The sequence below is a fragment of the Candida margitis genome (assembly GCF_024628925.1).
Source record: "Candida margitis strain CBS 14175 chromosome Unknown scaffold14, whole genome shotgun sequence".
NCBI classification, from domain to species: domain Eukaryota; kingdom Fungi; phylum Ascomycota; class Pichiomycetes; order Serinales; family Debaryomycetaceae; genus Lodderomyces; species Lodderomyces margitis.
This window is the reverse complement of record NW_026261739.1, coordinates 118111-138297: the sequence shown is the minus strand read 5'-3', so window position 1 is coordinate 138297 and position 20187 is coordinate 118111. Positions and strand designations below refer to the sequence as shown.

General features: G+C 38.7%; 7 protein-coding genes across 7 annotated transcripts; 3 read left to right on the top strand and 4 right to left on the bottom strand. All coding sequences in view use genetic code 12, as the record gives it.

The window, feature by feature from the left end:
- Positions 1-1035: 1035 nt before the first annotated feature.
- Positions 1036-1581, bottom strand: CANMA_000439 (uncharacterized protein; the record flags this gene model as incomplete). The annotated part of the gene is made up of 1 exon (XM_051816653.1): positions 1036-1581. One exon carries the CDS (start codon positions 1579-1581, stop codon positions 1036-1038), a length of 546 nt encoding a protein of 181 aa, XP_051673956.1.
- A 2898-nt stretch (positions 1582-4479) lies between these two features.
- On the bottom strand, positions 4480-6921 carry VPH1 (H(+)-transporting V0 sector ATPase subunit a; the record flags this gene model as incomplete). The annotated part of the gene is made up of 1 exon (XM_051816643.1): positions 4480-6921. The coding sequence occupies one exon, from the start codon at positions 6919-6921 to the stop codon at positions 4480-4482; it is 2442 nt and encodes an 813-aa protein (XP_051673955.1).
- A 376-nt stretch (positions 6922-7297) lies between these two features.
- Positions 7298-7837, bottom strand: CANMA_000437 (uncharacterized protein; the record flags this gene model as incomplete). Its single annotated transcript, XM_051816633.1, has 1 exon — positions 7298-7837. One exon carries the CDS (start codon positions 7835-7837, stop codon positions 7298-7300), a length of 540 nt encoding a protein of 179 aa, XP_051673954.1.
- Positions 7838-9521: 1684 nt separating this feature from the next.
- CANMA_000436 (uncharacterized protein) lies at positions 9522-10217 on the top strand (the record flags this gene model as incomplete). Its single annotated transcript, XM_051816622.1, has 1 exon — positions 9522-10217. The coding sequence occupies one exon, from the start codon at positions 9522-9524 to the stop codon at positions 10215-10217; it is 696 nt and encodes a 231-aa protein (XP_051673953.1).
- A 256-nt stretch (positions 10218-10473) lies between these two features.
- On the top strand, positions 10474-14454 carry CANMA_000435 (Elongator subunit; the record flags this gene model as incomplete). Its single annotated transcript, XM_051816611.1, has 1 exon — positions 10474-14454. The coding sequence occupies one exon, from the start codon at positions 10474-10476 to the stop codon at positions 14452-14454; it is 3981 nt and encodes a 1326-aa protein (XP_051673952.1).
- Positions 14455-14487: 33 nt separating this feature from the next.
- Positions 14488-15210, bottom strand: RAD59 (Rad59p; the record flags this gene model as incomplete). Its single annotated transcript, XM_051816600.1, has 1 exon — positions 14488-15210. One exon carries the CDS (start codon positions 15208-15210, stop codon positions 14488-14490), a length of 723 nt encoding a protein of 240 aa, XP_051673951.1.
- A 205-nt stretch (positions 15211-15415) lies between these two features.
- Positions 15416-20149, top strand: USO1 (Uso1p; the record flags this gene model as incomplete). The annotated part of the gene is made up of 1 exon (XM_051816589.1): positions 15416-20149. One exon carries the CDS (start codon positions 15416-15418, stop codon positions 20147-20149), a length of 4734 nt encoding a protein of 1577 aa, XP_051673950.1.
- Positions 20150-20187: the final 38 nt, after the last annotated feature.

Below are 20187 nucleotides of genomic sequence, written 5' to 3'. Positions count from 1 at the left end.
ATGTCTTCGAGTTAGATGGTACGAGGATCTTCTTCTGCTGCAGTAGTTGTGGTAATCTGACACCATATCATAGACGTTTTCGAACAGGGGCAATTTCTTGGAGCATGACCAACATTGAACACTAATTAAATTGGCTAACTACCTTATTCTTTGTAAATGGCGTAGATCTAAATATCTAAGATAGCTTAGGACATGACATCCTTCAAAATTGAAAATTGTAGATCTGTACACAAAACAGTTTAGATCTGCCTTTAAGCAAAGCGGAGCATTTGACTGTTGTCCTTGTTTTAGGGTACTGCTTATGCTCAGGTGTTAATATTATTCAGTTAAGGATTGTATAAGCATTTACACTTTGCGAGAATGCATTAGCCAAAGGTAATCATTTTGTCAGCTTGTTTTGTGTATTGTCTCGTTTTAGATTGCGCCAAGAGTGCGACATAAGGAAACAATATAATTTTTGCCAGATTTTGCAACCGTCATATTTATGTCGAAACAAAGACAAGGTTGGTTCTTCTCTTGACACAAATAGGCTTTGAAGAGTTTATTGTGTAAAATTAAATTGATAAGTTTTCCTTCACCATCCTCTACAAATCAGTAAACAGTGAATTTGTAAAACGAAAATCTATTGAACTAAAATAAAAACAGAAAATTTATACAGCAATATTACATGTATAAAATAAATAAAATAATTTGTCCAGTGGGTTATTAAATGAGGAATTGCAAAATTTAAAAAACTCAGCAGCTTTCTTTTTCTACGAGGACTTAAGGAGCTCCAATTGTCAAACGACACCAAACAACTTTCAAGCCACTCAACTTTTCTTATAGTAGCATAGCAACTGAAAAATAAGTGATAATTGTGTTTGTTGTCAACTCTTTCAGGCCTCCCTGAAAAATTATTCTCCTCCTCTAAAGCCTAAATTGTCCGATTACCGAATTAAGAAAATGTAAAATTATAGCAAATGTAGCAAATGTAGCAAAAATATTAGTTACAACATAGAAATGGTTGAAATATCAAAAACTTGTTTATTAAATGAATTAGACCAAAGCAGCACCCATAGCCAATAATCCAGCAACAAATGGGACAGATTTGGCAGCACCTGCAGCTTCAGAAGCGACTGAAACTGTTGGAGAAGAGCCCCCTTGAGCTGGAGAAGTTGATTCATGAGCAACGGTAGTTTTGGTACCTGAGGCTCCACCTACGGGTGTAGATGAAATTGAAGTACCAACATTACCTGAAGTGGTTTGGAAGCCTGGAGCTTCACCGCTTGGTTTAGTAGTGGTGGTTGGAGCACCTGAGTTTCCACCGGCTGGTTTAGATGGACCTGGGGCTGGGGCTTCACCAGCTGGGGCAGTAGTAGTTGGCTTTCCTGGAGCTGTTCCTTCTGGGGTGGTTGACAATGGGCAGTAAGTGGTGTAAGTGGTTTCAAGTTCAGTGACAGTAGTTACACCAGTGACAATAGTGGAGTTACCAAGGACAATGGTAGTAGTGTGATTTTCTTCTGGAGTTGAACTTGAGTTGGCGTACGTAGCTACAGCAGTACTGGTGGCTGCAGATAAGATGGCGATTTTGGAGAATTGCATTGTTGTAATTAAATAGTAGTAGTTTAAGCGAGTGTGAATTGAGTGGTAAAGAAAAGAAGAAACGGGAAAAGGTTTAAAAGCTAAGAAATTATTGGGAAGTTGAGGTAGTATTTATAAATTTTGACTCGACTCTGGGAAGTCCTTGACACTGTGTGAAGAAATGAAAAGAGGAAAGATTGTAGCTTAATCAGGATGAAAGTTTAACCTGAAACACAGTTTTTGTTGTTACAAATCTCAAACGATTAGCGGTGTAAGAGTTCTCTAAAAATATGTGGCATAGAAATAAAGTGAGAGTTACCGATGAAGACTGAAAAACAGTGACATTGTTCTTGTAGAGCCACAGTCAAAACCAAAACAATAGTTGACTCATACTACAACAAAAACATACAACAAGTGAAGAGAGAGATAATTCAACTAACTACAGGTATGGTGAACATGTATTGTGGATTGAGGTTGCCATTGCGCCATCTAGAAAAACATATGCCACTGAGTATATGTGTGGTGCGATTGCGATTGCGAAAAAAATATGACACTACTAACTCAAAAATCAACCACAATTTTCTTTTGTGTTGAGTGCTACAATGCCGCCTAAACCAAATACATAGAAATATTAAATGCAGATCCTTCAACGATGGCTTACAACCACTTGACAGAAAACAAATATGAACGATAAAGAAACTGCGTAAATACTAAATATAGATTCTCAACCCGGATCCGAAACATGGCGTCGCATAAACTTAGCTTAGATATGATATCGGCCAATATCAAAACTGTTGGTTGCCGCGAAGAAAACTAAAAGTAAAACCAAGTGCAACGTAAGTATCGGCAAATGTAGCCATAACATAGGCTTATTAGCTTTTCCCTTTGGGGTACAATGCCTTGTGTCAGAACATCTGTAACTATTGCTACTGCCTTCTTATTTTAACCTGCAATGGCCTAATCTGATTACTCATGGATCTACATTCTAGGATAGAAGAGAAGGGAAGACGAGCCATGTTCCTTCCGAGGAAGATTGGTTCGGCTATTCCGGGTTGAGAAGTGCTAATCAATCTCTTTCCGCCATCTATTGTTAATAGCCAAAAGATGGGCATTCAACTTGGGAAGGAAGAAAGAATGAACCCCTGTTGCTATTTTCATTGTGTTTGTGTGTAAAAAAGCTGAACACACACTGCAGATCATATAATGATGTCAAAACAATAAACAATTTGTGTAGATAACAACACACAAAGTGCAAACCACTTTTGAAGTTAAGTACACGACTTTGGTAATAACAGGAATTAAGGAAAGGAAAAGGAGGAAACAATCGGTGACACAAAAGAAAAGTAATAAGGTAGTGTCTTCTGAACCAATTTCAGGAGGAGAAGAGAGGTAAAAGGTTTGTAGCCAGAATGTTGCTGTGAATTAATATTTACTCCCCAACACCACAACTGAGTCTTTCTGCAACAGATTAATCTCTTTTTGATAATCCAGATGTAAAGCTCTGAATTATGGCTTGGTGGGATTTTAGCAATCGTTCTCCTTGTTAAGCTGGGCTTAGTAAATTACTCAAGTACAGTTTGTGCCACTGCTCGCTTCGTTAACGACAAAAGAAAGCACCACCACAGTTTTTTTCTGATTTTTGTGTTCAAGTAAGTAAATGATCAGCCAATTGTGTGTGTTTTTATTTTTGCAGTATAACGTATATGCCTATTCAGAACACAAGACTATCAGCATCCATTACTATTATCATCGAAACGTGGTTTGAAATTGAAAAAGAAATACCAAAACAATCAACACCTCGAGGAATTTCCATTTTGGTACATGTGATTGCCTAGTTTAAACAGACTATAGGAGTTATTTTCTATTTTCAAATGTTTACTTTTTTCTCCAAGAGCTATTTTATTCGTTGAGAAAAGAACAAAGGAAAGGGATTAAAAGCAAATAAATTCCTCCCTAAAGCCACCCTCTTTTTCCCATATTAAGAAAACATGCTTCTTCGCAAGAGTAAAAAAAAGAAACCCACATAAACTACAAAATGGTTGTAAAAGTGTAACAAAAGCCACACACACACACACACATAATTAAGGAAAAGGAGAGGGAAAATTCCAAGGAATTCTATGCCAGATCTTTTGTCAAATAGTAAAGCCAAGCCACTACTACTACTACTACTACTACTACCCGAAAGTGAAGCAAAGTTTGTGTGATACTGTCCTGTCATACTACTTTCTTTTCAAAAATCCTCTCCTGTAGTCCCTTCTACGGTAAGAGAAAGGTTCTGTTGTATATCAGCACGTGGGTGCAAATTTCTACTAACCATTAAAAAAGGATAGATAAAGCAGAAGTGAGCAATAGAAGATTTGCGTGTTTGCAGATTGGTATATGCTGTCGGAACAAGAGAACAACTGTGTGCAATAGCCTTTTACTAGCTTTTGAAATGGACGGAGAGATGAACTCAAGGTACACTCCCCTTCTTGCCAAACGTTTGGTTTAGCGGTCATGCTCAATAGGGGAACTTGTCTTGTTTGATTATTTCCAAGTTTGCCAATGCTGTGCTAAATCTCGGGTGAATTATGCCTAGTATTTGTTTTGCAGACCTTTGCCCAAAGTTAAAGCATGTAGAAGATCATAATGTCAGAAATGTATGCTCTTTTTCTCAACTTCTACTGCAGATCCTTTGTATATGTTTCTATTTATGGGACTTCGCTACCATTCAACCTTCTTTTTCTCGTAAATGGTGAAAAGCAGTCCGTTTCGGGAAACTATCACCAGCTTGAGGTAAATAGCACTCGTCGTTTATTCCTCGACACTACAAAGAATCAATCTACCATTGGGTCTGGTCTTTCTTCTAATAGAGAAATAGCTCTACACACTAGCAATTTTATCAAACTTGTCATTTTGAATATTCTAATTATGTATCAGCTAAAACACACTGTCCAATAAGCCGTCGAATCCAAAAGGCTCATATGGTACACCGCCACCTTCAAAGTACTTGGACATACTCTCCACCCAGTGCAATCTCAAAGAATGCAACATTGCTGAAGTTCCTTCCATAACCACCAAAATACACACAGTCAAGACGAACCACATGGCAAATAGGAACACGACAGCAATGACACCAAACACTCCAGTAGGACCAAAGGCCTTGCTGATGGTCATCGACCACAACACGGTCGATAATTGAGCATGGGCTAATGACAATGCCCATAATCTCAAGTAGGAAGCAGTGTGCGATACACAGTTAAGACAGAATTCAATAGTGTGAATCACTTGATGAATCATGATGTCTCCAAATGAATGCTCCTCATGCTCTTCGCCATCTTCGTCCTCTTCTTCATATGTGGAGCCGTTAGAACCTCCTGTCTCTTCGTCATTAGGCAATGCCGAGTATTGTGCATTCTGCTTAGCTTCTCTGTCCAATTTTCTCTTCAAGAACAACGGTTTAACAAAAAGTAACCAAGGAACACAAATTAATGCAATAACAACTAGCCAAATTTGTATTGTTGGCTGACCAGGATAAAATGGCTCCTCGACATTTCCCGGAGACAAAAACATCGAAATCAACATATTCAATATTCCCGGTGGCTGATACTTTGACTCTGCCCAATTAACCGTCCATTTGTAAACAATAACCAACGACAAGTATCCAAAAATACCTTGCATAAACAATAAGCCAGGGATAAAGTTACCAACAATATCAATTAATGAATCAAAATAAATGTAGTTAGTAACCGAGAAAAAGTATGAATACGTCATATGGGCATATCCCATCAAGATTGACAACTTCATCTTGTACGAGTTGGAAAATAACAACGCATTTTCAGTACCATGCCATGCTGGATCCATACCAAAAATATAGGTTCCAACCTCCTTGGCGATCAAAGTATCGCCAATTTTGAAATTTTCTGGCCACTCCCAACCGCTCTTAAATAATGTCATTGATCTGGAAAACACATCATTGTAAATAAAACCCGTGTACATGGAGAAAACACCCATGAGCAACAAAATATAGCGGCCAGTATACGCCATGTCGAAAATTTCATCCTTTTTAACGCCACTCAACTTCTTTTCATTCAACACCAAAAATGCTGCCGCTAAAAACATGACAAACCCGTGACCCATGTCTCCAAACATAATAGCAAACATGAATGGGAATGTGATAATAGTAGGTAAACCAGGGTTAATTTCCTTGTAACGAGGGGTACCATATGCATCACAAATAGCCTGGAAAGCGTAGGTAAACTTGTTGGTACGTACATATGTTGGCGGAGTCCTATTTGTGGTCAAGACGTTGACTATGGAAGGAATCGATTGTGTTTGATCAAATTCTTTGACAGTTTCTGCAAGTTCTGGTATGGAATCGGTTGGAGTCCACCCTTCACCAAGCAACAATTTCCTGGCCCCGTCATAATCGCAACGATTCATTGTCTTGTACACTTGTTTCTCCCTGGCTATGATTTCCCACCATTTACCAAGATCTTGGCTAATAGCAATCAATTCAGAAGTCAATGCATTTTCCGACTCACTCAAAACAGTAGTCAAGTCCTCCAGTTTTGATTTAACTTCAGCTAACTGTTTAGACCTGGCCTCTTCAGTCTTTTCAACGTCATAAACTTCAGCATCCAAAGATTCGCAAACCTTGACAATTCTATCGTGGACAAGGGCACCATAGGAGAAAATGATAAATGTATTCTTTGCCACATATGCGTTATGTTTGGCGTCATAGATTTCTTCTTGTAACTCCTCACTGTGGTAGTACAAGTTTCCTCTCAAAATTCTCCACAAAATTTGCTGCAATATTCCTACTTTATCACGATTGATGACACCGGAAATGAATTGCGATGCTGATGCTGTAGTTGACGATAAACGCAGATCATCAAGTTCTGGGAGTAACGAGCGTTCGACAGCATCGCCACTTCCACCTAGTTGGTAATGGAAAAACTTATCCACAGCCAATATGGAAAACTTGAATTGCTTCAAGTAATTTTGATTCTTATACAAGGTCTCAACCGAATCTCTCAACTGGACAACCCTATCCTCCAACAACTGAGCACTCTCGACTAAATCGTCAATATCAGATTGCTGCGGTATGACAAACTCATAAGGATACAATTTTACCGAGATATCTCTGTAGTCCAATTCTTGCTTAAACAATCTGTATTGTCTTTCTGTATTGTCCAACTTTCTCAATTCGTTAACAAAAGACCTTTGGAACTCGTTGACTTTAAAGTTTAAATCTCTAAATTGGATTATATTCAATTGACCGATTTTATAGATTGTTTCTCTAGCCACTTCCGTGGGCACATAGATTTGCACAAGCGACATGTCCGCTGAGCGGAAAACCGCTTCTTCCTTTCCTGACATATTCCTAGAAAATAACAATTAAATATTATATAGTGCTAAGGAATGCAATGATTGATGGGTTGAAGTGCAGGTGGGCTGAGATTGATTGAATGGTTGGGTCCAAATATGAAATTATCGTTTTGCTCTCTCTCTCTCTCTCTCAATGCCCAATCTTCGATTTTCAGAGATTTGATTGATTGACTCAAAGAATATGGACATTGTGCACGACCTTATTTTTGAGAGCTGCGCTTGACGAGTTACAAGACTGAAGGAGAGTCTATGCAAGGTCTAGCAAATAATTGATATTATTATCTATCTAAAGTATAAAATCCTTGATTATAAATACGAACACGTCGTCTTTTCGGCTTATCAAATGCATATTTGATGGTCTTTCCAATTATTCCTTTCCGAGTTCTTCTTCAAGCTCCTCCTTGTTCACCTTATGAGCTGGCAATTTGGCAATATTAGAATCAGCATCTTCAGCTTCCTGAATAAGAGATTCCCCGTTGTCTTTGTATCCATGTTCTGCATTCCATGCCGTAACTTTCTCTTCCTCTGCTTTCAATTTATCATCATTGACTATTTCTTGCTCGGCTTCGTCCGAGTCTGGATTCACTGAAGTCTCCTCCTTCAATTCCGCCTTATCAACCTGATGTGCTGGTAGCTTGGAAATATTCTTATCGGAATCTTCGGCTTCTTGAAGCAAAGACTCTTTGGGGTCTTTAAAGCCGTGTCCAGTGTTCCATTCACTAACTTCTCTCTCTTCTTCTTGGAATTTAGCATCTACAGCTGGTGGTTTTTCTTCTTCATCGGCAGCAGAAGGCTCTTGCAAATCTTCTTTCAATTCAGCCTTGTCGACCTTGTGGGGAGGGAGCTTTGCAATTGAAGGGTCGACATCTTCTGCTTCTTGAATTAATGATTCTTCGTGCTTACTCATTGTGGATTAGTGTTATGTTTTGATTTATTGATGGTACTGGAAATCAGTAAATTAATTTAAAGTATTGACGTTGAATTGGACTATTTATATATATTTATACCCTTTTAAATTAATTTCTATTCTTTTCTATTCTAGAAGATAGGAGCAAAAGTTTGGCCTGATTGTAATTAAAAGTTGGAAATTTGTTGCACAAAACCGGTTATTTATAGCGGTTATTCCGGGGAAGGGCCGTATGGTTGTGGGATCTTAAACGTCGAGACCGGACCTAAATTTACGGGTCACAATGGTGGGTTGCATAAACTGTTAGAAGCCAAACAGCTCTGAATCTTATGGAACTAGTTCTCAGAAAGTGTTAACGGAGTTTAAATCGCCTGTGGTATTGAGCAATCATCCAGAAAGTAACAAAAAAAAGACAAAATTCACGCATTTTGACAGGCCAAGCTTTGTTCGCTTCCTTCAACTGGTAAAATGTTAGAAAACTGGCACTAACTGTAACTCAGTTGAAAATCGCAAGTTGATTATCTGGTAGTACGTATTGTTTTGGTCGTTATTTTTGTAATTTTCGTACTAATTTGTTAACAACGTATAAGCTTAGGAGAAATGGATCGTACGGAGTTCGGTTTATGAAATTTGTGTCCGACCCAGTAAACCCGTACTCATTTCGAAACTATGTGACCAGTCCAGTGCTTATGTCTCTTCTCTATTTAGTAGTTTATGATAGTATAGACTCTGGTAGCCAAGGCAAATAAAAACTTTGGTTAGATTATCGCTACCATTGAATTGCGCTTATATCATACTCTCTGCATAATACAGTGGGTTGCAACAACTGATTTTCCAAGCAATTTAAAGTTGATCATATTATTATTAAAACAAGAAATGGGGTTATGCATTACTGATATTCCAATTATAAACATCAGGATCACATGAATTATTTTAACAAAGTGTTTTTTGCATTTAAGTAGATCGAAAGGGATTGAAACGCAATTCGAAAGAGCCAAGAAAACAACATATTATAACAGACCAAACCGGAATCAAGCACATCAACTATGACGTTATGGACGTACTTATCCCTTTCGTTTCGTACACAAACCATTTCGCGAAAGATACGGTAACTGGTAGCACCCAGACTACACACAAAAATGATGTGATGATGTCATACCACCACCACAAGCAAAACCTAGGGTGCTACTTCAGCAGCAGCCAGAAAGTCTAGCATTATATTATAAATTTCAGTCAGCTCCATCTATATAATCTTCTATAATTAGCTCATTTATTTTTTCATAAGTAAAGAGAAGTAAAATAGGAATGTCACTGATTTTTTTCGCATTTCCTTTTATTTCCTTTCCCTTCTTCTTTCTTTTGTAACCAAATTGTCACGACAAAAAAAAAAAACAAAACGGTCTATTTTGTTGTAAACAATTATGTAATACAAAATAGACCCTCATTTATTGTTATTACTAAGAAGGATGTGTGATACGTACCACTAAAAGACATGTGAATATACATCTTTCATCAAAAACAAAACTCTGCATCTGTTCTTAAATGCAACCAACTTTTTCTCCCAAAGCATAAAGTTTAAACACTTGGAAATCAATGAGGAGTATATCCCAAACAATTTGCTAAGTAACACTTTCTATAATACACATCTGACCCACTACTTCGCAAGCCTAGCCTTCCATTAAGTATGTTTGCCAATATTAAGACAGCATTTGCACCAACATCCAAGCCAGAAAGAGCTCCTAGAGGTACCCAAATAAGAGGAGACTATAAGGATTTAATTCCCCGCGTTCAGAATGACATAAATATAACCACAGCCCAACTTGGCCAATACGAGAACAAGTCACTACTATGCAAGATAATTCAGTTGATGAAAAAGAATCATAAAGAACAGATTGAACAGGTGAAAAAGGAGCACGGTGGAACAGCCAAATACGATGCAAAACTATTTGACTTGTTAAAAGTTCAACTAGCTGAATTGGGCAATCTATTGGACATTTTCAAAAACAATTTTATCCACTCATTGTATGACAATCATGTTCTCGACTACAAGATGCAAAAGCTAGAGTCAAGTTCTGCTCCAAAGCTTTATTCGGCTTCTCCTAGATCCTCGGCGTCTTTACTTTCAATGGCCGAAGTGGATAATAATGTAATAGAAGAAGCCCCAGACTATTTGTTGGATCCAATTTCCTTTGAGATGTTGACTGACCCAGTGGTTACACCTAGTGGCATCACTTATGAACGAGAAGAAATAGTAAACCATATAAATACCAAAGGCAAATACGATCCCATCAGCAAACAACCATTAAGTAAAGATCAATTGTATCCAAACTTAATTATAAAAGATACTGTTGAGGCATATAAAATAGAACATAGTAAATAGATCTAGTATTAATGTTACGTAGCAATCTGTTGTGTTTTAATACGATAGGCTATTTTCAATTTCCGCTCGGTCTTTAATTTGCAATCATTGATCCTGCACATTGAAGAGTAAATTTTTTTTGTTTTTTTTCCTCGTCTCATTTCTTTTTTGATGAGAAGGGACTCGGTTATGCATCTTATAATAAACCAAATCAATTGCAGTATACCTAATACTACACCTAGCAAGCCCCTGATACAGGTGAGACAATCCCACAAGAATGAGAAATTTGGTAGTATTGAATAGGGGCCATATCAGCCCTGAATCGCAAACTTATCCAGACTTGCACATCATAGATAGTGTATACGATACAGTCTCCGATGCCATCACATTTGTACTATCTTCAGAGGAAAGCAAAATCATTGAAGTACAACAATTTCACAAGAATGGCAGTGTCTCTGTTCTTGCCAGCTTCCCAGTGAATTCACAGTTGTTAAACACTGTACACTTTGTTGATTCGGCACAATTGGTGTTTGTTTTCAGTAATGGTGATATCATCACTGCCAGCTACGACCCACAACAAACGAATGATTACGACCATACCATTATCGAAATAGTCGGAACAATTGATGTTGGGTTGAGAGCAGCCCAATGGTCTCATGACGAAGAGACTTTAGCTATGGTGACCAATGAAAATAAGTTGTTATTATTGTCAAGGGTGTTTGAGCCCATTACAGAAAAGTTATTAGACTCTAATGACATTAAAATCACCGACTCAAAGCATGTCTCAGTAGGTTGGGGAAAGAAAGAGACACAGTTCAAAGGTAAAGGTTTTAAAGCATTGGAAAGAGAAAAAGAAGCTTTGAAGCATGCAGGATTGGGCGAAAATGTAGCACAATTACGTGACCCCACCGTGAATGAAATTGAAAGAGGTACTGTTTCCGAATTTGATGATAATACAGTCAGAATCAGCTGGAGAGGCGACTCGGAATATTTCGCTGTAAATACCAAGGAGCCTGTTGTTGTTGAAGATACGAGTGAGATGTACGATCGAAGGGTGATTAGAGTTTTCAACAGAGAAGGTGAAATTGATAGTGTCAATGAAGCCGTTGATGGGTTGGAACAAAACCTTAGCTGGAAACCTCAGGGTGCGTTGATTGCATCTACTCAAAGACATATCGACGATGAGGATGGAGAGGAGGTTCTCGACTTGGTCTTTTACGAACGAAATGGACTTAGGCACGGCCAGTTTAACATTAGAGTTGATCCCCACGGAGAAGTAGTTCAGAACATTACATGGAGTTCAGATAGTGAAATACTATTAATCCAATTAAAGGATAGGATACAACTTTGGACTACAAAGAATTACCATTGGTACATGAAGCAGGAGCTTTTTGCCGAAGGTGTTTTGTTTACAAAGTTTCACCCTGAGAAGCCATCCAACTTCATGATTGGTACTAGCAACGGATTGCAAATAGTGGATCTAACTTACAAGATAGTCACTGGACCAACGAGGTTTGGCAATGATTTGGGTATGACCTTGGTGACGGATGGTTCAACGGCCAAAATTACACCACTTTCAGTTGCCAACGCTCCACCTCCAATGAGTTTGCGTGAGTGGGAGGTGCCAGGAAATATCAATGACCTTGCTGTTAGTAAATCAAATGAAAAGTATGTTGCATTATGCAGCAACAACGACATTTACCTCAGCGAGTTAACCATGGCCGATATAAGACAAGGTAAACATCCCAAAGTATTGAGCAAAATTGCCGCGGATGTGTACATTAACGAGTCAAATGAGGTGGCAAAGCAGATTGCTTTCATAAAGGACGATTTTGTGGCTGTAGCTATTGATGCACCAACTTATTCTCGTGTAGTATTGTTGGAGGTTGATGATATAAACAACCCAAAACTCAATGATTCAGTTGATGTTACGCCTAAATTAGTCTTGATGAAATCAAGAGCAGATTTCAACACTGTGATTATTGAGACTGTGGATAGCAGGCTTATTCAATTCGATTCGACACAAGATCTCAAGGACATATGTAAGCTTCCACAATTGTGTCGTGAGTTTGAAGTAAACTATACAGAAGAAACCGATGAGTTTGAGTGTTTTGGTTTATCACGAAATGGTAAGTTGTTCCGCAATGAAGCTCCAATCGTGAGTGGTGTTACATCGTTGTTAATTACTGAATCGCACTTGCTATTCACAACTGTGCTTTCCAAGTTGTGCTTTGTCCATTTGAATTCCAGTCACGAAAATTATGAAGTATTTCAGAATTTATCAAATGAAAATATCGTGGACGAGAGAATAAGGCAAATCGAGCGTGGATCTTTTTTGGTTAATGCAATGCCAACCAAGTACTCAGTTGTGTTAGAAGCTCCGAGGGGGAACCTTGAGACAATATGTCCTAGAATTATGGTATTGTCGGCTATCCGTAAATTCATCGCAGCAAGAGACTTCCACAGTGCATTCTTGGCATGTCGTACGCACAGAATTGATTTGGATATTTTGCACGATTACGATCCAAACTTGTTTTTCAACAATGTTGAACTTTTCATCAACCAAATTCAAAAAGTTGAGTATTTAGATTTATTTGTGTCATGCTTGCATGAAGAAGACGTGACCAAGACAAAATATAGGGAAACTTTGATCGATGCTGGTATTAATGAAGCTGAGATTAAACAGAATGGAGAAACCTTACAACCCGCATTCCGAAAAAAGTTCGCCAACAAGAAGGAGGAAGTGTTTAAAAGTTTCAAAGATTCAAAAGTTAACCGGATCTGTGAGGCAATTTTGTCTGTTTTGCTAAAGCTGGAGTACATGGACAATTACATGCAAACTATTTTGACTGTTTATGCGTGCGAAAAGCCTCCCAATTTGGTTGAAGCATTGACATTGATTGGTAGGTTGGGAGACGAGCAGCAGAAGGAAACGGCAATCACTCATTTGTGCTTCTTGCAAGATATAAACAAGCTTTACGATACATGCTTGGGCTTGTACGATGTCAAATTGACATTGTTGATTGCACAGCAATCTCAAATGGATCCAAAGGAGTACCTTCCATTCTTGCAAAACTTGCACACACAACCAGAGTTGCGTAGAAAGTTTTTGATTGATGATCACTTGAAACATTATGAATTGGCATTATACTGGCTACACGAGCTGGGTGAATCGGCTTTTGCTGAATTTGATGACTACGTTGTCAAACATGACTTGTACAAACTTGGATTAAAGATTTACGAGTACAACAATGAGAGAAGTAATGATATCATGTACTTGTTTGCTGAGCACTTGCAAAAGACGATCAACTTCAGCGAAGCTGGTTTAGCGTTTGAATACTTGGGCAAGTTGGATCAGTCATTGGAGAATTACATTTTAGCCAAGAAATGGAAATCAGCATTGTCAATCACCGAGAAGTCAGAATTTAAAGGAAAGGGTGAAAACACTGCCAATAACCTTGTCAATTCGTTGACTTCTGATCATAAATACAGTGATGCTGCTGAAATTGAATATCACTTTTTGGGAAATGTCTCAGAGGCAATCAAGTTGTACTGTAAACAGTATTGGTTTGATCAAGCTATTCTTCTCGCTGAAAAGGAGTCTCAGCCAGAACTAATTGGATCAGTCGTTGACGTACAAATTAATGAAGGTTTTGGAACAATTGCTGAGCTACTAGCTGACTGTAAAGGGCAAATGAATTCACAACTAAGACGGTTGAGGGAGTTGCGTACCAAAAAGGAAGAAGATCCGTACTCATTCTACGGTACCCCCGATGATTTAGATACACCAGATAATGTGTCAGTCGCTGCTTCAGAAACGTCAACTGCTCCATCATTTTTCACAAGGTATACAGGGAAAACCGCTGGTACTGCCAAAACCGGTGCATCTCGTCGAACTTCGAAAAATAAGAAGCGTGAAGAACGTAAGAAAGCCAAAGGAAGAAAAGGTACCATTTATGAAGAAGAATATTTGATAAGATCAGTCGGTCGTTTGTTGGAAAGGTTAGATCAAACACAACCAGACGCCACTAGACTAATTGATGGGTTAATCAGACGCAAAATGAAGGAGAAAGCATACCAGATTCAAAAGAACTGGTGCGAGTTGATTGTCTTCATCGAGGAGAATATTGATGAAATTCACAACATGAGTGAAAAAGACCGTGAGAGGGTTGATGACAATGGTGAAATTTACTTGATTGAAGAGATTCCTAAACCTAAAGTTAACCAGTTTCCAAAGTTTAGCATATTGGATTACTAGATGTACTTGTTTATATAGAGAGCAGATTATGTATTAATGAGTCAAGGGGATACACAATTCCTCACTGACTTTTTTCAGCTCATACCGAAAGTATAAACCGCGTAGGCCGATTATTGCATTCTTTATGCCATCAGTGACTGCCTCTTTCTTGCATTTCGAATAACACATGTATCTATGAGGAAGATTCGTTGCCGTGCCTTCACCTATCCCTTCAGTACACGTTCCCTCCTCCAAAGTTAAGCGTACTACACAAATGCACTTTGCCGAGTACCTTAAGCCATTATCCTTGCTGGTTTCTTCACAGTTAACAATCGCGTCATTAAACACATTGGGTGTACTCCTCTCCGAAGTTGAAGCACTCTGTATAGACGCGTTATCAATTGATTCACCATTTGCCTCCTCTTCCCCCCCTTGGCCACGAGAAACATTTGTCTCCAGAATGATACATTCCTCTATGGAAGTAGACCATCCATTAAATCCAAAAACTTCATTGGCCAACGCGTACAACGTGTGACCTGAGAATTTGTTAAAATTCCAATTTAGGCCACCGATATTCTTTGAATCTCTAGAATATTGCAACTGTTCAAGCTTTATTTGCAACAAGCTGATTTTTTTCAACACCGAGTCATCATATTCTTCGACTGAGTCACTGGTTGCTTGATCTTCTAAATCAGCTATTGTTGGAAAATAACTGACGGTTGATGGTAGGTTACGTGTCTCTTCGTTTATCTCATACTTTGAGTCTTCAAACGGCATCAAGACATTTGCCTTTACCGTGATGATGTTTGCAGTGTACGTGTGCGTGTCTGTCTCTCTTCTATGGTGGTTAGTGATTGGAATGTAGGTGTCTAAAATTATAATTAACGTGTCTCAAACTTCTATGCACACCAAAATTTTTTTTTCTTCTTCTATTCCTTCATTACACACCACCACCACCACCTTATTACACATCAACAATTGCATGGAGTACATTAACAACATCCTCGGGAGCCAGGCTCAGAGTCAGCTGGTAGAGGAAGCAATTCCCACGCTATGTAATCGATTGCAACATGCAACCATGATTTCAGATCGAAGATCAGCCGTTTTGGGCTTGAAAAGTTTCAGTAGACAATACCGAGAGACTGTTGTTGAGTATGGGTTGAAGCCTTTGATATCAACGCTAAAGAAAGACTACGATAATGTAAATATAGTCAAATCTATATTGGAAACGTTTCTCATTTTGTTCATCCGCGGCGAAAGTAATGAAGATTTAACGCGAGGGTGGATCTCGCAACAGCTGAGGTTGCAAAATGGAAAGTATCCCTCCCCGCTATTAATGCAAGATACAACTTTGGATCAGATGTCATTGTGGATTGCAGATGCCCTTTTGCAAGATCAGGAAGGTTTCAAATTATTAGTTGATGGGTTAGCCGAGACTGACTACCATTTAAGACTATACACTATACAGCTTTTGGAATCATTAGTGGCGAGTCGAGGTACAAGAACTAAGGAAGCCTTGTTAAACATACCCACTGCAATGTCCATAATATGCAATTTATTATCTGATATCCACGAACCAGTGCGTAATGAAGCAATTTTATTGTTAATGGCGGTAGTCAACAACAATTTCAATATTCAGAAACTAGTTGCATTCGAAAACACATTCGAAACGTTGTTTGAGATAATCGATGAAGAAGGTGGAATACGTGGATCCATCCTTGTTCAAGATTGTTTAACCTTGATCACGAATCTTTTGCAATTCAATGCATCGAATCAAAAATTTTTCTTGGAGACTCAGTGTGTTCCTAGGCTAGCGAGATTATTAGGCGAGCCGCTTGAGGAAACAGACGAGCTGCATGATCTCGATGAAAATGATGTACCCATTGCTCCACCTCCAATGGTGTGGACCGAACAAAGGTTGCAGAATATGATAATCGCTTTGGAAATATGTCGGCTATTGGTTTCTGAAGACAATGAGTTGGTTGTGCAGAATCAAGATAATTTGTACCAAAATGGTATTCACTACATTCTTTTGAAGCATGTGTTTTCGCCCCTCACTGAGACTCTGATTCGCTCAGTTGCATTGTTAACTACTGCCGATGCTATCAGTGGGAACCCTACAATTCAATTTGAAATCTCAAAAATTGACGTACCGTATGTGGATCCATCTTTACCTTCACATCTCCAGGCATACGATAAGCCTATTCTGGTCCCCTTATCCTGGCTTGATTGGTGTTTATTCCTCAATTCGGTACACTTGTTTGATATTAGAATCAGTGCTGCGTTTTGTTTACAATCTTACTTTCATGACAATCAGGAATCAAAAATGGCATTTTTGAATGACCAGATAGCAGCATACACCGATGAAGACTTTTATAGGAATTCCAAAGAGGATTTACCACAAATGAATGGGAGCAGTGTTGCTACACCTTTTGGAAATGTGTTCAAGGTGTTAATGGACTATGATGCGGATCTAAAATTGAACCCGTACAAAGTATGGTATGCGGCAGTCATATTGATGTATGCTTTTGAAGACGAACCTGAGAACAAGGATGTTGCGAGGGCTTTGAAAACTGGAGACGAGGAAGCCGGAGAGGAGGTTATGACTTCCGTGCAGGCAATTTCGGGCTTACTTATCACCACATTGAATGATATGGATCAAAGAATTGCTGTGGGGTATTTGATGCTTCTCACTGTTTGGCTCTATGAAGATTTCAATGCTGTAAATGACTTTTTGAAGGACGAATCAATTGTGCGATCGTTGTTGAACTTTTTGTCTCACAATTCATCGGGTGAAAGATTGCTTGTTCATGGAATGGCTGCTGTATTACTTGGAGTGGTATATGAGTTTTCCTCAAAGGAATCACCCATTCCTAGAAAAGATTTACATGCTTTGCTTGTCAAGAGCTTGGGTAGAGACAATTACTCCCTAAAGGTAAAGCAGTTGCTTGCAGATCCTACATTCAAGTTCTTTGATGAGACACTGAACTTTACATCTATCCAAGATGAAAGTGGTTTACCCGACGTTTATTTTGACTCAATTTATGTCAATTTGGTGAAAGAGAATTCGTTCCGCATAAAGAGAGCCTTATTTCATGATCCCGAGGGTGAGCCGAGACGCAAAATCTCCTACGAGGATATCGAGGAACTCGACTTGAGAATATCTGAACTCAAGAAAGAAATTCACGAGGAGAAGCAGAAAAATTTGGAAAGTGAATCCACCATGAGGTCAAAAATCAAAGAGTTGGAAACATTGAAAGAGGGCTTACAACAACGCTTGATGTCAAATGAAACAGAACTTGACCAATTGAAAGGAAAACATATAGAAGTGGAGGAGACAATTGCCTCTACACTGAAGGAGCTTGAAGAAGTGACAGTGTTGAAAAACAAACATGAAGCTTCGTCGATAAAGTTGCAGAGGGAATTGGAAAAGAGTTTAAAGAAAGTAGAAACTCTTGAATCGGAAAAGGCACATTTGGAATCACTGTTAAACTCAACAGAACTGGCGAAAGTGAAGCTTGAGACTGGTGTCAACACTATGACGAAGGATCTTTTCCAACTAAAGAAGCAAAACAGTGATGCCGAGGTTAAGATTAAGAAGCTTGAAAAGGATTTGAAAAGCACGCAAAGTGAGTCCGAAAAGGCCAAGCGCGCAAATGAGAATCAAATTAACAAACTCAAAGGTGAAATTGATAGTATTAAACAGCGCCTCGTTGATGAACAAAACGAGCACAGGGAAGCAACTGCAAAGATAGACTCGTTAAGCAGTAACCTCAATGCGAAGGAGCTTGAAATTCAGAAAGCTCAACAGGAAGCAATAAGTTCCAAGTCCAAAATTGAAGAGCTTGATCGGGAAAAGAACTATTTGGCCAACTCTTTAAAAGAAAAGGAGACAAAACTACAGGATTTGGCGTTGAAAGTTGAGACTTTGGGTACAGAGAAACAAGCATTGAAAGTAGAATCAGAAAAGTTAACGACCAAACTCCAGTCAGCCCGAGAGAAATTAATCCAGGCAGAGACCGATAGTGAAGAGAAAATAAAGAAGCTCCGGGGTCAGTTGGACGATTATGCATCTCAAGTGGAGAAATTGGACAAGGAAGTAAAAAGCATCAAGGAAAAGGCTGATTGTGTTCCTGAATTGGAGAATCGAAATAAGGATCTCGAAGGTGAGCTTTCTGATCTTCGGAAAGATTTGGAAGCAAACGAAACAAAGTTGACCGAATTGAGGGAGGTAAAAGATGCAAACGAAAGACTCGCCAAAGAGGTTGAAGCTAGCAAGACAGAGCATAAAACAGTTCAAGCGGATTTGTTAGAAAAACTCCAGAAATACACTGACGAAATAGAAGCAGGTAAACTGAAAATTGCTGATGGGGAGAAAGTAGATGCAAAGGCTAAGAAACTTGAAGCCGAACTTGAATCATTGAAGGCAAAATTGGGTAAGCTCCAGAGTGAATTATCGGATAAGGATTTGAAACTTGAGGAAGGAAAGGCAACGCAGGGCAAGAATAGTGATCTCGAGAAAGAGATTGAGAAGCTTAAAAGTGAGGTAGACATATCCAAAGAGAAAGATGCAAAGTGTAAAGAGCTAAATAAGGAAATCGAAAAACTCAAAGATGAAATTAAAAAGGGAGGGGCCTTAGAATCAACCAATAAAGAACTTCAAAATACTATTTCTGAACTCACTCGGGATCTTGAAGCTTCCAAAACCAAGGTCGATGATGAATCTAAGTTGAAGGATGAAGTTACAAAGCTCAAAGCGGAACTTGACGACAAGAAAAAGAAAAGTGTCCATGGCGATGAGTTGAAGAAGGAAAATGACCTGCTCAAAGCGCTGCTCAAGAACTCCCAAAAGGATGCAGATAGCAGCACTGAATTACGAAGTGAAATTGAAAACCTCAAGAGCGAACTTGAAAAGTCAAAGAAATATCAAAAGGAACTATCTGAGGTGAAGAAGCAAGAGCAACGTCTTTCTAAAGAGCTTGACGAATCCAAAAAGCAAGCAGCCAATGCTGCAAAGTTTAAAAAACAAATTGAAAATCTTACTAAAGAATTAAAGGAAAGTGGAAAGCACAAGGATGAAGCCACCAAGTTGCAAGAGGAGAACAAGAAGCTAGTACTGGAACTAGCAGATGCTGAGAAGCAAAAGCAAGCACTTACTGAACTAGAGCAACAAAGGATTACGATCCATAAAGAGCTAGAAGATGCCAAAAAGAATCGATTAGATGCTCAAGGCTTGCAGGATAAAGTGAAGAAGCTTGAAAATGAACTTGAAAAGAGTAAGAAGCAAATTCTGGATAGCTCCACGTTGAAGGTTGAAATGGAATCTCTTACAAAGGATAAAGAAACTCGGCTGAAGGAAATTGATAAATTAAAGAAGCAGAATGAGGAATTAGAAGGGCTTGTTAAATCGGAGAAGGAAAAGGCAGAAAAAGGATCCATTGACTATGCTAACCAAAGCGATCGAATTAGGAAAAAGTATGAGGATGAGATGCAACAAGTGGAAAATAAGTTAAAGAGTTTAGAGGACAAATATTCTTCGTACGTCCCGAAAACTGAGTTGGATGATTTGGTGCTACTTATGTCTGAGTTGGATGACAAGAATAAGCTGTACAAATCACGTTTGAAGAAATTAGGTGAAGCTATTGCTTCTGATGATTCAAGTGATGATGAGGATGAGGATGAGGATGAGGAAGAAGAAGAAGAAGAAGAAGAATAGATGTAAGTAGAAAGAATCTGTTGACGATCAAATATCAA